Source organism: Capra hircus, chromosome 23, assembly GCF_001704415.2.
Source record: "Capra hircus breed San Clemente chromosome 23, ASM170441v1, whole genome shotgun sequence".
Lineage (NCBI taxonomy): Eukaryota > Metazoa > Chordata > Mammalia > Artiodactyla > Bovidae > Capra > Capra hircus.
In genome coordinates, this window is record NC_030830.1 from 8,791,756 (window position 1) to 8,813,214 (window position 21,459).

General features: G+C 47.8%; 1 protein-coding gene across 4 annotated transcripts in view; it reads left to right on the forward strand.

Annotated features, from left to right (window-relative positions):
- JARID2 (jumonji and AT-rich interaction domain containing 2) overlaps positions 1 to 21,459 on the forward strand; it is a 230,157-nt gene that overhangs the window by 151,872 nt on the left and 56,826 nt on the right. For all 4 annotated transcript variants that reach the window (XM_018038767.1, XM_018038765.1, XM_018038769.1 and 1 more), the window contains one exon: positions 20,815 to 20,984. In XM_018038767.1, coding sequence (XP_017894256.1) covers positions 20,815 to 20,984 — 170 coding nt within the window. The remainder of the gene's footprint in view (positions 1 to 20,814; positions 20,985 to 21,459) is intronic.

Below are 21,459 nucleotides of genomic sequence, written 5' to 3' on the forward strand. Positions count from 1 at the left end.
CATCTGTCCGAGGTGGTGTTTGGGTGGGGGTCAGGGTGGGCACTGGGCGATCATTGATGTCTTCCTGCACTCACTTGACGTTCAAGTGACTTTCAGAGGGTTTGGCCCTCGGCTCCCTCACAGATGGGCCCGTCCTTGTTCATCTTTGTGTCCCAGTGGCTGGCGGAGTGTCTGGTATGTTTTTGCAAAGGTAAACGCATTCTTAAGAGTAGCCAAATAGAGTGTATGGAAAGGGAGTCTTCCTAAAGGAGTCGTTCTGTTCGGGGAGCAGATTGTCCTATTTGGATTATCCAGATCCTTCACGTCCTCTCGGCATATTGGAAGGTAGGTGTGTGTGCTTGTGTGTCTGTTCCTGTGTTGTGTGTGTCTGAAGTGCTGCCCATATGTATTTGGTTTAAAGGGTCAGGAAAGACGAGAGCACACGAACGACCCTGGTTTGTGGTAGTCATGTACTATTCTTTTGTCCCCTCCCAACTTGTTTCTCATCCCTTCTTATTGCTCCTCTGGTTCCATAGCATCTCTTGGGTCCAAAATTCTACACCTATCTATACAGAAACCGACCTATAACTTGTAAAAATGGCTCCTCGGGGCCTCTCTTGTGACCTCTGATGAGGATATAAGCAAGTGCCTTAACTTGTGCTTTCATGGCAGGCTCTCGGATTACTGCGGTATTCTGGTGACTGCATTTATGCCAGCAGTTGTTACTTGGTGATGCCAAGTGAAGGGGCAAAAATGCTGTCTCGTCTGAAGGCCCTGTGGCTCTAGCTTAGTGTTGACTACTATTTCCTAGGATCTTTAGTATTTTAAGATACTTCACTGGATCATCGAATTTCATGATAGTGAACATTCTCTCAGTGATGGTGATTAATATACCTGGCTTTTCCTTACTCTGTTGTCCTCTCCAGTCTTCGCTTTCCCAGAGGTTGAAGACTTAACTTTCTGTCTATTTGTGTTCTAGTTTTTGAAGAAAATTTACTCTGTAAAGCTTTCTATAATCACTTTATAGAAAGCTTCAATTACATGGAATTGGCATTAATGTTAATCCCTGGTGTTGACCATTTATAATAAATGTAGAGAGAGTGAAAACAGAAAAGGAAAACAAGAGCTAGGTCTTAAAAATGAATCTTTGTCCTATTGTTCATACGTGGTTTCAGACATATTTGGAGACGAATGGAGAACTTTTTGAGATGTTGCTTCTTTCATAGGAAGTACTTTTGCATAGCATGTTCTTTGTGGAGTATATAACAGTATAATAGGCAGCTGGTTTACTGAGTCAAATAAATTGTTCTCTGATAATATAACTAAAAAATAACATGAAGCAGGCATTGGCTCTGGTGTTTTCTGATGTAAATCCATTTAGTGGTTATTGGTGGTTATCTCGTGGGAAGGCCGTTTTTGTCATTGCCTGCTTATCTGGCAGTGATAGGATTCCTGGGCCTTCTTTCCAAGCCAGAGCCCACTGGCTGCTGTAGCCTCTCGGGAAAGGAGTGGTCTGTAGAGGGTGCTTCAAGTAGCCATGGGCACAATTCTGGCCAGTCTTGTGGGGAGGGGAGAACTTTATGATCACCCTAGGCTGTATCCATTAACTCACACTCTGCTTTCCCCCGCTATCTTGGAACTGTGCACGATGGGAATCTAGCAGTTTTAAAATGTATGCTGTTTTCAGTCCTTCTTTCTCTAGAACGTTATTGCAGATTTGTTCAGCCTGTTCCTCTGCCCCCAAGAACCACATTGGCATCCGTCGTGACAGCCTGCAGACCATTTGCACTGTAGTCAGCTTGCTCTTCTGGCAAATGCCGTTGTGTAATGCGGACTGGCACTTGGCCTTTCTGGAGCTTGTAGTTATTCCCCTTTGGAGGGGTTGGAGCTCTTTGGCTGTAAAGTCTCCCCTGATTCTTCATTTCTCAGGCCTCCTGCCTTCCAGTCTCGTGGAACAAGGCCGGGGGTAAATAGAGCCCTTCTGGATCATCTGAATGTCAGATCATCCTGGGCCATAGATGAAAAATCTGAGGCTTCGGAAGGATTAGACACTGGGAATCCTCACGGTGAGAATGTCTGGTAATGTTTGCATTGATTTGGAAGCGACTCAAAATGTCCATTGATCTTGTCCTCACAGCCGGATTCTGTGTGCCTCCTGAAAGGTGCCCTCCTGCCCTGAGTTCGGGCTGTTGTTGAAGCGAGAGGGTGAGGCCGTGCAGCTTTCTCTTGGTGCTGGAGGCCTCTGTGTTCTGAAGGTCGTGGCAAGAGATGCCAGCGAGCACGGCAAAGGCATGCTCGTACCTGCCTTCTATGGGGCCCTTTCCATCACTGCCACCGCCTCTACGCCTACTACCTGTGGGGCAAACAAGTGCTTTCCCATGTTGTGCAGATTCCTTTGCTCAAGCCTCAGATGGGCCTGCATGCTGAGTTGCTCAGTCATGTCCCACTCTTTGCAATCCCAGGGACTGTAGCCTGCCAGGCTCCTCTGTCCATGGGATTTTTCAGGCAAGAATACTGGAGTGGGTTGCCATTCCTTCTCCAGGGGGTCTTCCTGACCCAGGGATCGAACCCACCTGCATTGCAGGCGGATTCTTTCCCTGCTGAGCCTCTGGCGAAGCCCGCTGAGATGCACAGGACACACTTCAGTATGTCGGCAGTTTGGGGATAGGAACTTGCTCTTGCTCATGTTCATCACTCTGCTGTGTCTGCCCAGATAGATTCTGTAAAATCGATACTTTAAACAATGAAATTTGTGCACAAAGGAGGTATTGAAAATGGCCAGTATAATTTTCTTTTTCACTGAAGCAACGTGAGAAATGAAGGGACTTAGAGATGTCAGTCCGGAGAGTGACACCCATGGGTTTCCCAGAGAGGTTCTGTCTCCATTGTTGATCCTTAATCTAGGAACCTAGAAACTGCTTTTGTTGAAAGCCCCTTGAGCCAGTAGCTGCACATGCCAGAGGGAAGGGACACACTTCTCTTAGCAAATAAAAGCAGTCAGGAGCCTGTTCCCAGGCATGCCTGGCTGAGGCAGGCAGGCCAACCCTGCTGGGAGCAGCGCCCATTTATGGTGCCACCTTTGAATGGAGAGTTTATCAGAGTGAGAAGACAATCCAGAATTAAAATCACTTTGGACTCAATCTGGTCTTGTTCATTTAAAATAGGAAGTAGATCTTCGATGCCAGCTGCCTCACCATTTAAACGGGCTTCCGCGTCCAGCACCACTGACAGGATTCCCCTGTAGCATGCTGCGGTGGAGAGAGCCGAAGTGTAGGAATCATGGAGATAACTTGCTACTGTGCTGTTGACAGCCACCTAAAGTGTCTGTGCCTCCCTTGATTGTCTGAGCAGTGGTGACCACAGTACCTTACAGGGCTGGCTCTAACCCACCTGAGTGTGTAGGGAACCACCTGCAGGACTTGTTGAAACTCAGCTTGTGGAGTGTCTCCCTCCTCCCCCACCAGTTTCTGATTCCATTGGTCTGAGGTTTTGCATTTCTAATGAGTTCACAGGTGATTCTCCTGCTGCTGGCTGGCGGATCAGTCCGATAGCCACTATACTAAGTGCTTTCCATAGTTTAAAGCTCTGGGCATATTACTGTCCTTCACCAAATACTAAATAACTGTTCTCTGTGGAGTCACTGTGTGAAAGGCCAGAGGTGAAGCCCACGATTCAGAAATCTGAGAGCCGCTCGCTGTCATTAGGTAGATTCAGCCTTTGCTCCCAGAAGTCTTGAGATCTCTCAGCTGTATTCTCCCCTGGTCGCCACTTGATAAGTCTGTGTGACTCCTTTAAGAATTTCAGTGAATCGGATTTTTCTTTCCTTTGGTGAGCTGTGATCATCTTGTTGCTTTCTGCTTTGGGTTCACCTTTGAACAAACCTTTACTCAGCCCCGTGGGTGCAGCGTGGTCCGAATTTGTCTTTCTGCCCTCTTTTTCCCTTTATAGAGAAAGCTGGGGCCTTAGCCGCTCTTGCCATGCCTGCTTGAGATGACGGCTTTTGAGGTCTTTGTCTTGATATGTCTCCAGACAGTTCCTTTCTCAGTTTGTTCATCTGCCTTGTGCAGAAACAGAACCGTGATGTCGTTCCTTCCCTTGCGGTTTATTTGAAATTATTTATAGACAGGTTGCTGGTTGCACGCTACCTCTTCCCCACCCCCACCTCTTTTTTTTTTTTTTTTTCTGGTGCAATTTGACTTTAGGTAGTTGTTTCTTTGTGGTATGTGTGCCCTACCTGAGGGCATACTGAGTGGAAGTGTTTTCCTGCTACCAAAACACTCACCAAAGTGGACAATGGGCTTCCCTGGTGGCTTAGATGGTAAAGAATCTGCCCATATTGTGGGAGATCCAGGTTCGATCCCTGGGCCAGGAAGATCCCCTGGAGGAGGAAATGGCAACCCACTGCAGTATTCTTGCCTGGAAGATCCCACAGACAGAGGAGCCTCGCGGGCTTCGAAGCCCATGGGGTCGCAAAGAGTTGGACACGACTGAGCCCCAAAACTGCCACCACCCCTGTGTTTCTGCAACTGATTTCTTCTTTTGTTTCCTACTTGGTATTCACGCGTGGCGTCTGGCTGCCAGGCAGACAGTGCGATATCCGTCCCATCCCTGTTCTCATGATTCTACCAAGCCTTTTCCCTGCAGCCCTTCCAGGGCCTGTGTGTGAATGTGTGTGTGCACAACAGCGGTGCAGTGGGGGTGAGAATATGTACACGCGGAGGTGCCAGCGCACCTCTCGTTCTCGCCCTGATTCCACATGTTCCAGCTTGCATAGGATTTAATTTAATTTATACCCAGCGGGGGAATCTGCCCGTAAAACACACACACACCTCCATGAGTCTGTCTCCGCCGTTCACTGTGTGCCCAGCAGTTTCTGTGTCTTTAGAAAACATGTTGTGTTTTAGATCAGAGGAGGAGAGATGACACTAACCCTGTCGCTGTCCCTTGGAGCACAGAATCCATGCTTCTAGTCACGTTTGCCGTGAAAGGCAGTGCTATATCCTGATGTTCTCATTTCCATTTTCTCAGTGGCTTTATCTTTTAAAATGATATTGTTGTGTTTTCGGCTCGCGGGTTTCTTTTTGGGAGCGGCGGTGCCTCTAAGCAAGTGTGCACCGAGAGTGGGGTGGAGCAGTTCCCCAGAGGAGATGACTGGGGAGAGGGAATGTCACAGGATTCTTGCAAGGGCAAATAGGGTCAGTTCTCATCTGTGTTTATTTTAACCACTGTCAAGTGTAGAAAGGAATGCATTGGTTTACAGTCACCATGACAACAGAGGCTCCTTCCCACTCCCTGCCCCTCCACAGGCAATGAACCCATTCATTTATCCAAGTGCCTCAAAATTCCATTATGTGCATTCCATGGGCTGTTAATTCAAGCATTTTGAAAGAATGTTATTGTGCATTCTCTAAGAGTATTCAGTAGTGGCTTAATCCTGCTCAGGTCACCAAATACTTGTCGTGAACCACTGTTTCCTCATCTCTCTGGGGGCCATGAGAAGATGGACGGTCAACAATAGAATAGGGCTCCTCGGCTTTCTGTATCTGGGACATTTCTTTGACGTTTTGTGGTCTGTCTTAAATTTTTTCTTTCTGCTCCATGAATAGATTTGGGTTTGTTTTAATAGAAAAATGCTTGATTTAATACCAAGTTAAATCTTTCATTCTGGCTAGTTTAAATTTCTGGGATGTTAGGTTACATTTGAATGTTAGTCATTGGGTCCTGTCTTGTCTCTCTCTCCCCACCCCCACCCCCCAACTTTATTGAGATGTAATTGACATGTAACCTCGTGCAGAGTTCAAGGTGTACAGCCTGATTTGGTGTGTGTATATATTATGGAACGATTACCACAGTAAGGTTGGTTAGTGAATTCGTTGCCTCATGCATTTTCGTTTTTTAATGCACTTTTATTTTTTAATTTAATCTTTCAAGTATATGATATAATATTAACTATAGTCGCCATGGTGCACATTAGATCACTAGAACTTACTCATCTTATAACTGGAAGTTTTTACCTTGGCCACACACGTGCACACACACACACTCGCCAATCTACTCTTGTTTCTCTGAGTTTGGTTTTTTAGATTCCACATGGAAGGATCACACAGTGTTTCTCTTTCTCTGTCTGATTTAGTGTGATACCCTGGGCGACCATCCATGTTGTCACAAATGGCAGAGCTTCCTTTTTTATGGCTGAATAATATTCCAGTACACGGGTCGCACATGTGTTCTTTATTCATACGTCCTGCACATAATGCTGCAGTGGATATGGGGTCACAGGCATCTCTTTGCGATAGCGGCTTCATTTCCTTTGGGTAAACACCCGCACATGGAAGTGCTCGATCACCTAGTAGCTCTGTTCCTTTTTTGAGGAACCTCTGTGGTGTTTTGCAAAGTTAGCTGCACCCATCCACTCTCCCAGTGGCAGTGTGCGAGGGATCTCTCTTCTCCTCAACCTTGCCACAGAGTGTCTTTCTCAGGACGTTTTTCCCTGTCAAGTATTTGTACTTTGTTTTCACAGCCACTTAAAATGAGTTAGGTTCCTGGAAGGATGAGAGCCTGGAGGGCTGAGAGTCCCCTGCTGTATCTGTTTCTTTAAGTTCCACAAAGGTCTGCCTTCAGGCTTCGGGACTGTTTAGTTCAGTTCAGTCGCTCAGTTGTGTCTGACTCTTTGCGACCCCATGAATCACAGCATGCCAGGCCTCCCTGTCCATCACCAGCTCCCGGAGCCTGTTCAAACGCATGTCCATTGAGTCGATGATGCTATCCAACTATCTCATCCTCTCTCGTTCCCTTCTCCTGCCCTCAATCTTTCCCAGCATCAGGGTCTTTTCCAATGAGTCAGTTCTTCATATCAGGTGGCCAAAGTATTGGAGTTTCAGCTTCAGCATTAGTCCTTCCAATGAACATTCGGGACTGATTTTCTTTATGATGGACTGGTTGGATCTCCTTGTGGTCCAAAGAACTCTCAAGAGTCTTCTCCAACTCCACAGTTCAAAAGCATCAATTCTTTGGCACTCAGCATGTTTTATGGTCCAACTCTCACATCCATACATGACTACTGCAAAAACCATAGCTCTTGACTAGATGGACCTTTGTTGGCAAAGTAATGTCTGCTTTTTAATATGCTGTCTAGGTTGGTCATAACTTTCCTTCCAAGGATCAAGTGTCTTTTAATTTCGTGGCTGCAGTTACCATCTGCAGTGATTTTGGAGCCCCAAAACATAAAGTGTCACCTTTTCCCTATCTATTTGGGGCTGTGGGGGGCTCTAAAGGGCCCCCACTCAGCTCTCGGGCCCATGGGAGCCTGGCTGCTCCCCACACCTCTGCTCTCTAACCTGCTGGTTTTATTGTTTCATTGTGGAGCTAATCAGCCCAGAAGCCCAGGGGTGTGAGGTTGTCTTTGTAGTTGTTTGCTTTGAACAGGGAGGTCAGGAAGGAGTAAACTGTACCTTTCTTCCTGGAAAGTTGTCTTCTGGTGAGTGATTGGTTCCCGAGTCTGTTTCTGTCCCAGAGGGAAGTGACTGTGGGGCCGGCTGCGTGATGTGGCCCAGGCCCTGTGGTCAGTTGTCCTGCTCCAGAGGCCTACACTTCAAAGGCAGACGTGGACGGCAAGGCGTTTGCCAGTTCCCTGGGAATCTAGAACACGGAGGTCTGACTTACCTGGTGGCATCAACAGTGCCAACAGTGCATTCTGTTTCTACCTGTAGAACTACTTCATGTAACAATTTCTGTGTTTAAACTTGTGTAACATGAAAAAAGAAAACAATAATTTGTGAGCGGAACCCCTGTGGAAAGACCCTGACGCTGGGAAAGATAGAGGGCAGTAGGAGAAGGGGGTGACGGAGGATGAGGTGGTTGGATGGCATCACCAACCCAGTGGACGTGCTGCTACTGCTGTCGCTTCAGCCGTGTCCGACTCTGTGACCCCAGAGACGGTAGCCACCAGGCTCTCTTGTCCCTGGGATTCTCCAGGCAAAAACACTGGAGTGGGTTGCCATTTCCTTCTCCAGTGCATGAAAGTGAAAAGTGAAAGTGAAGTTGCTCAGTCGTGTCCGACTCTTAGCGACGCCATGGACTGCAGCCCACCAGGCTCCTCCCTCCATGGAATTTTCCAGGCAAGAGTACTGGAATGGGGTACCACTGCCTTCTAAATTATTCCTGCTGCTGCTGCTAAGTCGCTTCAGTAGTGTCTGACTCTGTGCAACCCCATAGACGGCAGCCCATCAGGCTCCACCGTCCCTGGGATTCTCCAGGCAAGAACACTGGAGTGGGTTGCCATTTCCTTCTCCAATGGACGTGAGTTTGAGCAGACTCTGGGCGATGGTGAAGAACAGGGCATGCTGAACCAATCACTCACCAGAAGAAGCCTGGCATGCTGCAGTCCATGGGGTCATAGAGGTCAGGCGTGACTGAGTGAACAGCAACAACCCCTGTGAAATTAGATTGCTGTACTCTGCATCTCAGATGAACTAACCCATTTCAGAAAGCACTGGATAAAATCTGGGATATCTGGAATTGTGTGAAATAGACAAAGATGAACCTGGGGAGGAGCACAGATAGGGACTAAACTGAGGAAGTGAATTGACCATCTTTCTGCAACCCAGTGGGTTCCCAGGGTCAGCTGCTGGCTGTCTTTGTGAGGTTGTTATCACTGGTCTTTGAGGGTATTTTGGAGTCGGAGGGGAAAGGCTGGAAATGTTCTTCTACAGGCTCATTTACAGATTGGTGGAGGTGGGGCCTTGCAGCCCTTCCCAGGGCTGATGGATGGCTGGGAGGGTGGTGTTTGGCATTGTATTGACACAGTGGAAGACCGATGGCTCTTTGATCAAAGAGCATGTTTAGGCTGGTGGAACTGGAGAGACTCCTTCTGAAGTGATTAGCTCTGCACCTCCTGGCCCCCACAGCCTGCCACCCGCATCTTTATGAACAGGATTCAGGTCCGTCCAGCTCACATCCTTGGCATTTTGCTAAAGCCAGCTGTGGTGGTGGGGTGGGGGGAGATGCTTGCACTTTAGTAGCTTCTGTTTCTTTGAGTTAATCATCTGGTTGCAGAGACGGGAAGGATGTCGTTGGTTTCCATGATGCCTCGGCACATCACGTGTTCTGACCATTTGGGAAAATGTGACAGTTTTTCTCTTCTCTACCCCCTCCTTCCTGTCATCCCCACAGCACCCTCCCTTAAACTGCGCCTAGTGTGTGCTCAGTCGCTCAGTTGTGTTCAACTCTTTGCAACCTCATGGAGCCCGCCAGGCTCCTCTGTCCATGGGATCCTCCAGGCAAGAATACTGGGGTGGGTGGCTGTGCTCTTCTCCAGTGGACCTTCCGAACCCCAGGATCGAACTTGCGTCTCCTGCATTGGCAGGCGGGGTCTTCCACTGAGCCACCAAGGGTGCCTTAACCTGAGCCTTGGGATTCTCCTCCTCTCCAGAGGTGGCTCACCCGTGGTGGTGATGCAGCCAGTGAGAAGCAGCAGAAAGGAAGTTCCCTTGGCCGAGTGTTTCATCAGTCAGTCGCAGAGGTTTACTCGTCTCCTGGCCGCGCAGTGGAGTGGGAGAGAGCGCAGGAAGACGGCAGACCCACTAATGGGAAGCATCACAGACACTGATCTTCCTGGTGCGGCAGGACCCGCGGAAGTTAGGTTTGAATTGAGGGTTAAAGAAGACAATCTCAAGGGTTAGTCACTTTTTCAACTTGTAGCTCATAAATGTTGTTGACAGTTCGTTTTATTTACTATTGGTGGTTTCTGGTTTCTATCAGTTAAATTATCTCTACTCAAGCATACCCCCCACCCTCAATTTTCACAATTAATTAGGATCACGTAGAAACTTTGGATTCTCTCCATTTCTTTCCCTTCTCTCTCTCCTTTCTGTTCACTACCCTTCTCTTTTGTAACACCACATGGAGAAAATGAGTGGAACCTGGCCTCTTGGAGGCCTTGTGACAGCGCCTGGGACAGCAAGCAGGTGTACATGCGGCCTTCCTTGGAGGAGATGAGCCGCACTGCAGGCAGCTGCCCTGTGGCTTCATTGTTTCCTGTTTACAGACGGGGAAATGGGCTTGAGCAGGAAGGATTAATGAAGGGCTTAATTGAACTGGAAGTCTTTCAGTCCTTTGGAGTTGCTGAAGTGATGAAGCATACAGCTTGGGGGTTTATCTTGAGTCCTGCCTAAGGAGTTGGACTTTCCTCTGGTTGTTTCCTGGAGCTCAGTGGGAATCAGAATTTGTCAGGGTATTTGAATGTCCCAGATGGAAAGGGGATAACTAGTCATCGACTGCACCCGGTGAAGGAAAGGGCTTGTTAGGATATTTGTGTACCCCGAATCTCGCCTCTTGGGGTTTCTGCTGCTGGCTTTGCTCAAATCCTTAGAAAGCCCTTTGAGCTGCTTTTTTAGCATCTCAGCAAATACAAATGTAACATCTTTGAAAAGGCATGATTAGTCATTCGTCTTATTAACAGCAGGTTGTGTTTGTTAAATGGATATAAGATGACATAGTTGATGACAAGGCTCCTTGTCAGACTGACTTTTCCCCTCTTGGAGAAATTTTGTGATGGAAGTGAGGTCTAGTCAGCAGACACTGTCGCTAGACTCCTGTGAGGGTATGTGTGAGCCACACACATTTATGGTGGGCCTGTGTGTCCTGTAGACGTTTGAGTGCTTGTCATCTGCCACCACCCACAGACGTGACCCTTACCACCTAGCACCCCCTGATTTCAGGTGTAGAGTCAGTGGGCTTCTATCCTGCAGTCAGTCTGGGACTCCCAGGTGGCTGGCAAGGAAGAACTGAGGTTGGCTTTTATTCTGGAAAGGGGCGTCTTAGACCCTCCCCCAGTGGGTTGTTAGGAGTGTGGATGAGAGAGGCTTGTATCTGGGTTGGAAGGTATGAGTCGGCCTCCATTCCCCTGGCCTGTCTGGCTTGAGAGGTCACTCATCTGATTTGATACAGCAGTGCCGGTGGGAAGTGCTGCTTCCTGAGCTGCCATGGGGCGCTGAACGTTGGTGGAAATTCAGCGTGTGTTCAGGGTATTCTAAGCCTTGTTAGAAGGGACAGTGAGTTCTGTGCCATGGCTCCATCTCAGCGCCTCTGAGTTGATACAGTTTCCTGGGTGGTGGTTTAAGCTTCTGGGCCTCTGTTGTGTCTGCGTGTCCCTCAGACTCTGAGCCTGGGCCGAGTCTGGGATGCTGTCAGCTCCCGTTTCTCACTCCCAGCTCGCAAAGCACCAGCGCCGGGCCGGGGTGGGAGTGGGGAGGGTAATGGCTCTCGCGTGCGTTAGTGCTACCAGATTCTTTCATTATGGTCGTGTTTTCTACGTTTAGGCTGCTGTCATAAATCCAGGACTTCTCTTACAGACATTCAGAAGGAGAGTGTGTGGGTTAGAGTGTGTCGCTTCCTCACGGAACAAACTCTCCTCGGCACTCTGGGTGGCGAAAGCATAAGTGACGCCCGTGTTTGGAAAACTACCCGTGACTGTGTTTTAGCCTGCTAAATAAATTTCTGTCAGAACCCCAGAACTGTGAGAACCACGATACGTTACTTTAGTTTTGCCTTTTCTTACTTTTCTGAGTGGTAAAAATCACTTTTAGAGCAAGGAACGTATTTCAGAAAACAGTCCCCTGGACTTTAGCCCTAGGTGTATATTCAGTATATAAAATGTTGAGTTGTGAGTTGCTATGTATTTTCTATATACAAGCAGGGAGCTTGAGTTGTAATTGAGTTGTTGGGTGAAAGGGTATTGCTAACATTGTTCTTCTCTTACTTTCTATAAACAGTGGCTGGTTTTTTAGCCTGCTGTTAGATTTTAGTGCAGGTACTAAACATTGGTTAATGCCAGGCTTGTCATAAATCTGCGAAAGTCCAAATTCCCTTTTCAGAGTTGAGCCCAGACCTGGTGTCTGAAGACTCTCTACTGCCATCTATTGGTGCGTGTGATTGCTGCATGGCATTTCCAGCGGGCGGGGAAGTTGTCCACAATCCGTTTCTGTTTGCCATCCTTTAAATAAAGCAGATCCCTGTCCAAGAGGCAGAGGATGTGTGAAGCTGAAGGAAGCCTACTCCGTGCTTTCAGGGACTAGTTAGAGCTCTGAGCACTGACTGCTTTTGTGCTCTGGTTTGTTCTGTGCTGATGGAGTTTCTAGTCTCCCCCTCCCCCCCCCCCCCCCCCCCCCATGCAGCTCCATGGAGAATCTTTCTTGTGGGAGGTTTCCTCGGGATTGACTTCCCAGTTGCAGTGCTAGGAGTCCGCTGGACTCTGTTGCTTAATGAATGCACTGTGTAGCATGGCAGCATGAATTTCTGAGGGTATTTTTGCTTTCTCTTTCAAAGAAGAAGTAAAACACGATTCCTCCCCTCCCCAGCTGTCGTCTCTGCCAGGACCCGAAGAGTGTTCTGGTCGTTTGCAGCTGGGTATTGAGTAACCTAAAATTGAGAAATTGTTGGGTTTTTTTTGTTGTTGTTGTTGAAATAGTACTTTTAAAAACAGTTGGCAATCCCACCTCAAAAGAGAATAGAAAGGCAGACCTGCGTTTCAGTTGGCTCGTTGAGGCTTTTACAGCTGACCATCCTTTCGATAATTCGTTTGCACCCTGTAACTGTAATACAGTAGTGTATTAGGAATTTCTTTGGCCAGATTCTGGCTGGATTAAGACTTTTAACATCCTTGTGTTGGTCTTCTGACTGGTGTTTATCCTTTTCTTACTTTTGCTGTAAAGAAACAGTTTTTGCTCAAGACTGCCCTGAATGGGACAGACTGTGGAGAAGAGCATTTGCAGCGCCTGCATCCCGGGTTAGGGGTTAGGTCCCCGAGAAGGCGAGGGTTACACCGCCTGAGGGTGGTGAGACCCGTGGCTTTCCATTGGTGGTAAAGTGTAACACATGTGACATTTGTGACTGACAGAACAAAAGGTCTTCGTTGCCGCTTTAATTGTTGATTAATGTTGATCCCTCTCAAATTTGACATGGTTGCTTTCGAGAGCACAAAAGAAGTCAGTGTCAAATATTTTCTTGATCATGACAGTCAGGATTTCCAGGCAGCCTTGGTTCTTTGACATTTGAGGATGCCGCATCAGACTTTAAAAAAAACCCCAAACCCGTAATTGCATCATTTTATTAATGGGATCAAATGTGGGCCTGCATATTACTTTTCATACCATCTGTGTGGGCTCCCAGCCTGAGATTCATGTGCCCAAGTAATGTTTTGCTTAGGAAGACGCTGTATCTTGTAGTTATTTATTCTCCTTTCCCTCCTCTGACCCTTTCCGCCTGAACTAAAGAGAACGGAGGCTCACTTTTCTCGCTGATGCCTGCTTTTTGAGAGGGTGCAGTGTTTGTGAGCATCTGGAGTGTCCGCCTACGTGGCAGTGGTTTGGGTTTGCAGTGCGTGCCTTCTCCTTGGTCTGGCCTTTGGGTAGAGGTGATGAATATACTCATGAGTAGTTAGGTTAGCCTTCCTGAGGGTGTCTCAGGGTTCTGAAGGAAGTTCATGTGTTTTCCTGAATGAGTGATTTACTCCTAATTGGGAGGACTGGGTCTTAGGAAAGCAGAGTGTAGATAGTATTGTTGTTACTAGTTCAAGGGAACTATGGAACAACTTTTGGCACTGTGCCATCTTTTTTTCCCAGGTGGGGAGTGGGGTGAACATCTATATTTAAAATTTTATATTCCTTTCTAAAGTGCAAGCCAGTATATACATCTCAAGATCTGAAAGTTACCATGTTTGCTGTTTTGCCTGACAACCTAGTTAGGAAGTAGGTGCTAACAGTCTTTAGCAGCACAGGCATTTTTGGAAATGTAGGTTTGTGTTTCCCACTTGGCACAGGCAGAAGATCAGAACTTGTCACCTAGGATTATGAAATCATAGATGCAAGAGGATTTATTACAGGAATTACTATATTCACGTTTTAGAGGTGAGGTCAGAGGAGACTGGAGCTAGAAAGACCCTTAGTTGGCTCCTTTTCCTACGAGGTCTGTCCTCCCCCTCCGCTGCCCCGCTTTCCCCAGCAAGGAAATAGAGGCTTATTTTGCCCAGGGTCGTAAGTTGACCTGAACCAAAGCAGCCCAGGTTTTCTGATACCACGGTTCTTTCTCTTGGACCACTCTGACCAAGCAGACCTTTTAAAGATTCATCTCGAAGGAGATTCAACCAAAAACAAGTTTCTTTAGGTAAATCAGGTTCATAGCAAATTTTTACTCTAAATAGCTGCTTGTGTAATTTAATTAAGACAAGTGCTGCAAATATTTAACATCCTGTGGTTTTTAGTGTAAACAAACGATTTCGTCTGTTTCTGTGTGAAGTAGGGCCCCTGAAACCAGTACAACACGATCTCCAGAAGTACCAGAAAGCAGGCATTCCAGGTAGCAAACCTCTGGGAGCCGCCGACCTCCCTTGACCTCCCTTTCTCCCTTTTGGTAGCTGAGACAGAGCACACCCCAGTTGGTGAGACAAGCCCCCATTGTAAGTGTGGGGCTGGGTATGTGAGCGCAGGGGGATGGAGCCGGGGCTTTTTGTCTCTGAGTTTTCTCTGACTTGGTCTGTGCTAGCCTCTGGGTTCACTTGAGGATGTGTTTATTTTCTCTTTACTATACAGGATGTTTACAGCCATCCTGTGTGGTGTGCCCACAACTGCACTCGCATTTGAATTTGGTGGGCAGCCTGCCCTGGGCAAGGGGATATCCCCTGCCCGACCCCCCACAGTCTCCACCACACATACACACTTGGCCAGACACACCCACCCTTGTTTCTTTGACTGGCTGCCAGGTCTGTAGTGTGCGTGTGTGCGTGTGTGTGTGTCTGGGGGTAGAATAGAGTGGGTACTTATTTTGGGGATAGAAACACGGGAATTTTTTTTTGTTTGTTTTGAATAGGCCTTTCAGCAAGTTGGCAAGGCTTCAGGACCAGCTCCCACACTGCCACAAAGAGCCCGGCTATGCTGGTCACTCCGCATTTGCCAGACATAGCATGGCGTCTTTTTTGAATGAACACACAGCCTCCCCTCCCACCCAGGCCTGGCTCTTTGTTTAGAATTGGGATGTAATCTAAATAATTGGATTTACCAGCTTACATTTTTAATATTGGAAAATTAAGTTAATACGACAGTCTCTGGCATACATGGCCCTCTGCGAGGGCAGGCTGGGCATTGCTCTAGACCTAGTGCCCCCTGCTCTCTGCCTTGTCCAGCTGAGTCGTGCGCATACCCGCATCCTCCTTGGGTTTGTAAACCATCAGAAATCCTGGACAGAAACGGAATTTAATTAACCTAGAAATTGCTGTTGTGCCATATTTAGGGCTGCCCTAGAGATTGAGTGCAGATAGCAATAAGCTGGTTAACTCTATGCTGCGGATAACCCCAGAGGAGACTTGGAGACATGCGTCCCCATTCCTTCCCCCACCCCCTTCCCGGGGGCCACTGATGGCAGGCTGCCCTGGAACCTTCTCAGTGCAGGATTTGGGAGGGGGCAGAAGGAGACACCGGCAGAGTGTTACAAAACTAAACAATGTTTGGCCCAGGACGTTGGCAGCTATCAGTGGGTTTTCTTTATAAGCTTCGCCTTGCAATTTATTTGAGAACTTTGAAAATAATGATAGTGTTTATTTTGGTCTGCTGCTTTATTCCCATAAAGGTGCTCTACTTTTTTTCACCTAAGTATGAAATCTATTTGTTGATTTATTTGGGTCAATTTATTTTAAGTGACCAAGCAAAACATTCTTTGGGCTGTTGACCCCCATGCCAACTAATCCCACATCAGAGAAGGATTCTTCTGTGTCCCTTGGGGCATGGAAGAGAAAAGAGAAAGAAGATGGACCCTCTGCTCCCTCCCGCAGCTCATCAGAAAGTACACACAGCCTGAGATGAGTAGTGGTGTTCCCGTGTGCAGGGGTATGTAGCAGGGCCTTCCGCCTGGGCCAGCAGATGGTGGCCTGAGGCCAGCTGTGCTCTGTGTGGATGCGTGCAGTGCAGCGGCACGCCTTGGGGCGGGATGGCACCTTGTAACGCAAGCACAAGTTGACAGACAGGACCTGGTCTTCATCTGCTTTTGTAGACGATGCTCCTAATGGGCAAGTTGCTGCGTAAGTTCTTAGTAAGCAGTGGCAGTGGTTGTGATCAAAACTGACTGCTTCAGCAGACCCTTATGAAACTGGAATAGCGAGACTGAATTCCAGTGGACTTTGGTGGCTTCCCTGGTAGCTCAATTGGTAGAGAATCCACGCGGGAGACCTGGGTTCGATCCCTGGGTTGGGAAGATCCTCTGGAGAAGGGAAAGGCTACCCACTCCAGTATTCTGACATGGAGAATTCCATGGACTGTATAGTCCATGGGGTCGCAAATAGTCGGACAAGACTGAGTGACTTTCATTTTGGTAGCTGTATCCTGGGATGGCCAAGAACTTTACTGGGGGCAGCACCACAGGCGTCTCCTGTAGCTCTTGGGTTTGTTTCACATCCATCCAGCTATCTCCCCGCCCCTCTGGACTGCTCTGCAGTCTGACGCTCTGATCAGAAATGAGGGTAATTCTTGGAGAATGAATGATGAGTTGAGCCGAGCGGTGTTCCTCCCCTCCCTCTCAGCACCTTCGGAAAGCTTGCCCTCAACACACAGCATCCCATACGTGCAGAAAAGGCCATAAGGGGGCGACTGTAGGCAAGCCCGCTCTGTAGGCCCTCGAAGGGCAGAGGGATGAGCGATTGGCCGTGAGGGGCACGGCATTGGAGAGTGGCTCAGTCTCTGTGAGGAGGTGACTTTTGAACAGAGACGTGGGAAACGTGACTTGGTGAAACGCAGCAGACGGGAACGTTCCCCTCGCTGGATTATGGGAAGAAACCAGCCCTGGTGAGATGAAAGGGAAGAACATTCCAGCTGGAGGGAGCAAGGGCCCCTGGGAACCTGGGAGGTGTATTTCTGCATGGAGCTACACTCTGGGGGATCAGATCAGTAAAGCGACTTTCACTTCAACACATTTTCCCCCCTCCCTGTTGGGGCATGTTTGTTTAAATGGGATTCTTAGCAGCAGGGCTGAACTTTGTCGTGACTGGGTTGCCATGGGAGCTTCTGTACCCAGGAGCTTCTAGAGAAGGGACACCCCAGATGGCCTTAACCTTGACAGGGGTTCAGAAAGCAAGCTCTGTGTTTTCTGAGCTTGCTGTCTGAGTTGTTTAGTCCTTTATTTGACTTACCCACATTTATGCCATGAAGGTGAGGAACAGCGATGATTTGATCCAAAACCACGTCTGTACCCTCACCCTCACTGCCTGTTGACTCTGGATTTTAACACACCGTAAATAAGAGGTTACCCTCAATGCGTTTATCTGTATATGCATGTATCTACTCTTCCTCAGTTGCTTTGGCTTGCTGGCAGGTTTGGTTTAGTTGGTTTCGTTGACCTTCCTGGCGCAGAGGACTTTTCTGTAAGGAAAATTTCTTCCTTGATGAGTTAATAAAATATCAACACAGAAGTGAGTCTTGCTCCACTTGACACGCCTGTGGTTTCTGTGGGGGACAGACGCCCTCTGTATTTTCTGCGTTCTGGCTCTTCGTGCATTATCAGTGGGCAGTAAGGACCATCCTGGCTAAACTTCAGCCTGAAAGCCTCTGGCGGTCCCACATTCTGCTGTTTTCTTCCCTGTGGCTCCAGGAACCCCCTGGATAGCTCTGTACTCCCTTAGTTCAACCAATAATTATTTTTGGGGGGCTGCACTGGGTCTTCGTTGCTGTGTGCAGGCTTTCTTTAGTTGCAGCAAGTGGGGCTACCCTCTAGTTGGGGTACGCAGGCTTCTCACTGTGGTTTCTCTTGTTCTGGAGCATGGGCCCTAGGCACAGAGGCTCTGGTTGGTAGTTGCGTGTCACGGGCTGGGTTGCCCCACTGCATGTGAATCTTCCCAGACCAGGGATCGGACCTGTGTCCCCTGCACTGGCAGGACTCTCAACCACTGGGCCAGCAGGGACAGCCTAACCTACATTTTCATTTTTATGTGTTTTCACCTTAGTAATGAAATGGAAGGTGTTCTTGGTCAAAATGTCGCCTGGTGGAGGGGTGAGTGGGTGCCACCTTGTGGTGCCCGGCCGCTGAGTGCTGGCCCTCCTGGAGCTCCACCGCCCTTGGTGGGGGTCTCATCCTGCCTGCCCTCTCCTGCAGCCCAGCCTCCTCCTTTGCACAGCACCTCTGGAGGCAGATAATGTCATTCTTCAGCACATCTGCACCTGCCCACCCTGCTTTCTGTGCTGATTTAGTAACATCCACTCATTTCCTTGTATCAGACATTCTGGAATGAATCGCCTGTCCTGCAAACGTGGCCACGTGGCTAAGAGCACCTCCTCCATGGTTTCCCTGAGTTGTGTCATTCAAACTCTCTTGTCCCGTGGAGCCTGCAAAACAAAGTCACACCTCTGTTAATCCCCCGGGACTCTGCACACAAAGCCAGACCACAGACCTGCCCTTTCTGGGAAGCACAGATTCTTCTGGTCTCTTTAAACAAGATATTGGTTTGTCTGGTTCTTCAGTTCCTGTTTTCATCTGGGTCTCACAAATGCTTAATCACTTGGGAGCTTGGCTTATTCCTCTGAGGAGTAATTTATTTTACTGCTGTCTTTTAATCTCTCATGCCCTTATTTTTCATCGCCTCCCTGAGAAAGTCATCAGGCAAGCAGTGCCTTTACTTGAACAGCGGTCGGCGCGTTTGTCTGTGAGGCTCTGAAGCTGTAGCATGTTCTGCTGTGTCCCGCTCTGCCATCTCTGTTTCGTGTTTGTTTTTCATTCAGGCTGGGCCAGCTTCTCATGATAATGTGTGATATTTGTCGTTGCTGACTTTTGAAAAAGCAACAAACAGTGAACATCCTGTTCATGCACGGGCGGTATTTCTGTAAAGCCCCTTTAATCTGCCGAGCGTGAGCTGTGTCCATTTAAATAAAGATGTACACATCATAAAGTGGTCAATTAAAACCCCTTTCAGCAGGAAAGCATGGTGGGGGTTTTCTTTTCACATGATGGGAAGGTTGGCAGAGAGGAGGAGCTTGTCTGAAGAGGAGCTAGTCGTCTTGGGCTCAGTCCTGCCGAGGGTGCCAGGACCTGGAGAGCGTGTGGCTTGTTGGAGCACTGTCTAGTTTCCTGTATCCTCTCCTTTCTCCAAAGTGATGCTGCCGAGGGCACAGGCTGTGTGCTGCCTGGTGCCAGGGAGTTGAATATAGCAACTGAGTGAGTGGTGAGCACATTTAAATGGTTGAACAGAGTGATGTCTGTTGAATAAATTTGAGCTTGTAGTTCATGTCTTTCATTTTTCCTCTAGAGTAATTTATCTTATAAAAATACCCATTTGTAAAAGACAGAAAATCTAAAGTGATCTCAGTTTGAGAAACACAGCTCTTCTCTGATTTTGAAGCGAACTCTAGACATAGTATCATTTTATTTATAAATACTGATATTTCCTTTTGCGTTTCTAAAAGACAGGGTTTCCCCATTTCCGCATGATTACAACATTATACTAGGAACACCCCCCCCCCCCCCCCCCGCCACACACACACAGTTCCTTTATTTTGTCACATATCCAACCCACCCGCAACCTCCACCCCCAAAAGAAACAGCTCTTAAGTCTCTGAATCAGTCACCCCTTCCCCCTAGCTGATCCTTCTGGAAGGTCAGTCCCTTGGCTTGGTAGGCAAAAGCTAATAGGCAATTTATGATAAAGGTCAAACCAGTTATACAGAGGGTAAAAGTCCTCAGGTGGAGAAAGAAAAATTAACTTTAGAAAAGAAGTAAAGAAACCTTTGCAAAGTTCACTAGGATTCAAGTTAATAGATTGTCTGGCATGTAAGGGGCTAACAGTGGCAGTAATTATCAGAGAACCCACCTGTCAGTGCAGGAGAATAAGAGATGTGGGTTCGATCCCTGAGTTAGGAAGATCCCCTGGAAAGGGCATGACAACTCACTCCAGTATTCTTGCCTGCCATGGAGAAGCCCATGGACTGAGGAGCCTAGTGGGCTACAGTCCACAGGATCACAAAGAGTCAGACATGACTGAAGTGGCTTAGCAACACGCATGCATGCTGACTCATAAAATTGTGTAAATGAACAAGATCGAAGCTGTGATTTGTAGATACCAAGTGGATAAATTAGGGAGTTGATGTCTATGTAGGATGGTAATAGGGAAGAGGCCTGAAGGTAGGTTAGTTAAAGCCAGTTTTTTGAATCCCTCAGGATTTTAGGCTTTCTGTGCAGGCAGAAGGTAACCCATGATTTGGCCATGAATGATGGGTTTTGAATAGACTAGGAAAGTAGATCTCCCCCACCCCCGCCTGTATTATATGCTTTAATTAGTGTAGGGAATTCATGTGGCTGGATTGGAGTCACGAAAGCCTAGAGGTTAGGGCGTAAGACCAGGTGGGTGACAGACCAAGGTGGGTGGAGTGTCCTTACACAGTATGAAGGGGGTCATGCATGTGTTTGTGACAGTATCCTGTGAGTTCAGACTGTTAAGTAAATGTGGCAGGTGGTATACAGAAAGCCGTTAATCCCATATCATCTAATACGGCGTGCTGGTTTTGAAATACCCAGGCACACACATGGTTTGCACAGGCATGAGCTTGTGTGCACACATACACACATGATCATGGTGTATATTATATGTCAGTTTAGAAAACGCAGCCTTTTAAGCAAATTTATTGCCCTTTAAAGCAAGCTTGTGGTTTATTAGAGTGTGTGAGATATACAGAACCTTAATTAGAAACAAAGAATTTGCTTGAAACAAAGAGTCTTTCTTCCCTTTGTGTCATGATTTTATTGCTGCACGTAGATCTATATCTTCTGATCTCCGCTTAATTTCTTTTTAATTTTTTCTTGCTCTTCCAGGCCCAGGCTGCAAGCACAAAGGAAGTTTGCTCAATCCCAGCCGAATAGTCCCAGCACAACTCCAGTCAAGATAGTGGAGCCATTGCTACCCCCTCCAGCTACTCAAATTTCTGACCTCTCTAAAAGGAAGCCTAAGACAGAAGATTTTCTTACCTTTCTCTGCCTTCGAGGTAAGACTCTGTTGCCAGTGTGAGGGGGGCGGCCTGGTTGAAATAAAAGGGACAAGGTGTCACCCCGGGTGTCGGCGTTGACTTTGGTCTCTCTGCTGCACACCTGCGGCTCCCCAGCCTGGTTGACGTGTGAAAGGAGGGGCTCCACCAAGAAGGTACTTGAGTCTTCTTTCTCTTTTCCTCTGGTTCTTTTTTGTTGTTGTTACTGTATTTATTTATTTGGCTGCACTGGGCCTTAGCTGTAGCATATGAGATTTCCTTTCCTGATCAGGGATTGAAGCCAGGCCCCCCGCCCTGGGAGTGTGGGGACTCAGCCACTGGACCACCAGGGAAGTCCCTCCTCTGACGCTTGAATCGCCTTTTTTTGGCTTCTTAGCACACACTGTCGTCATGTGTAGGTTCACGTTTTTATGATTGGCTTCTCCCTGACATCCAGTTAGCACCTCTGTCACCTCACCATCACACACATGCTTTT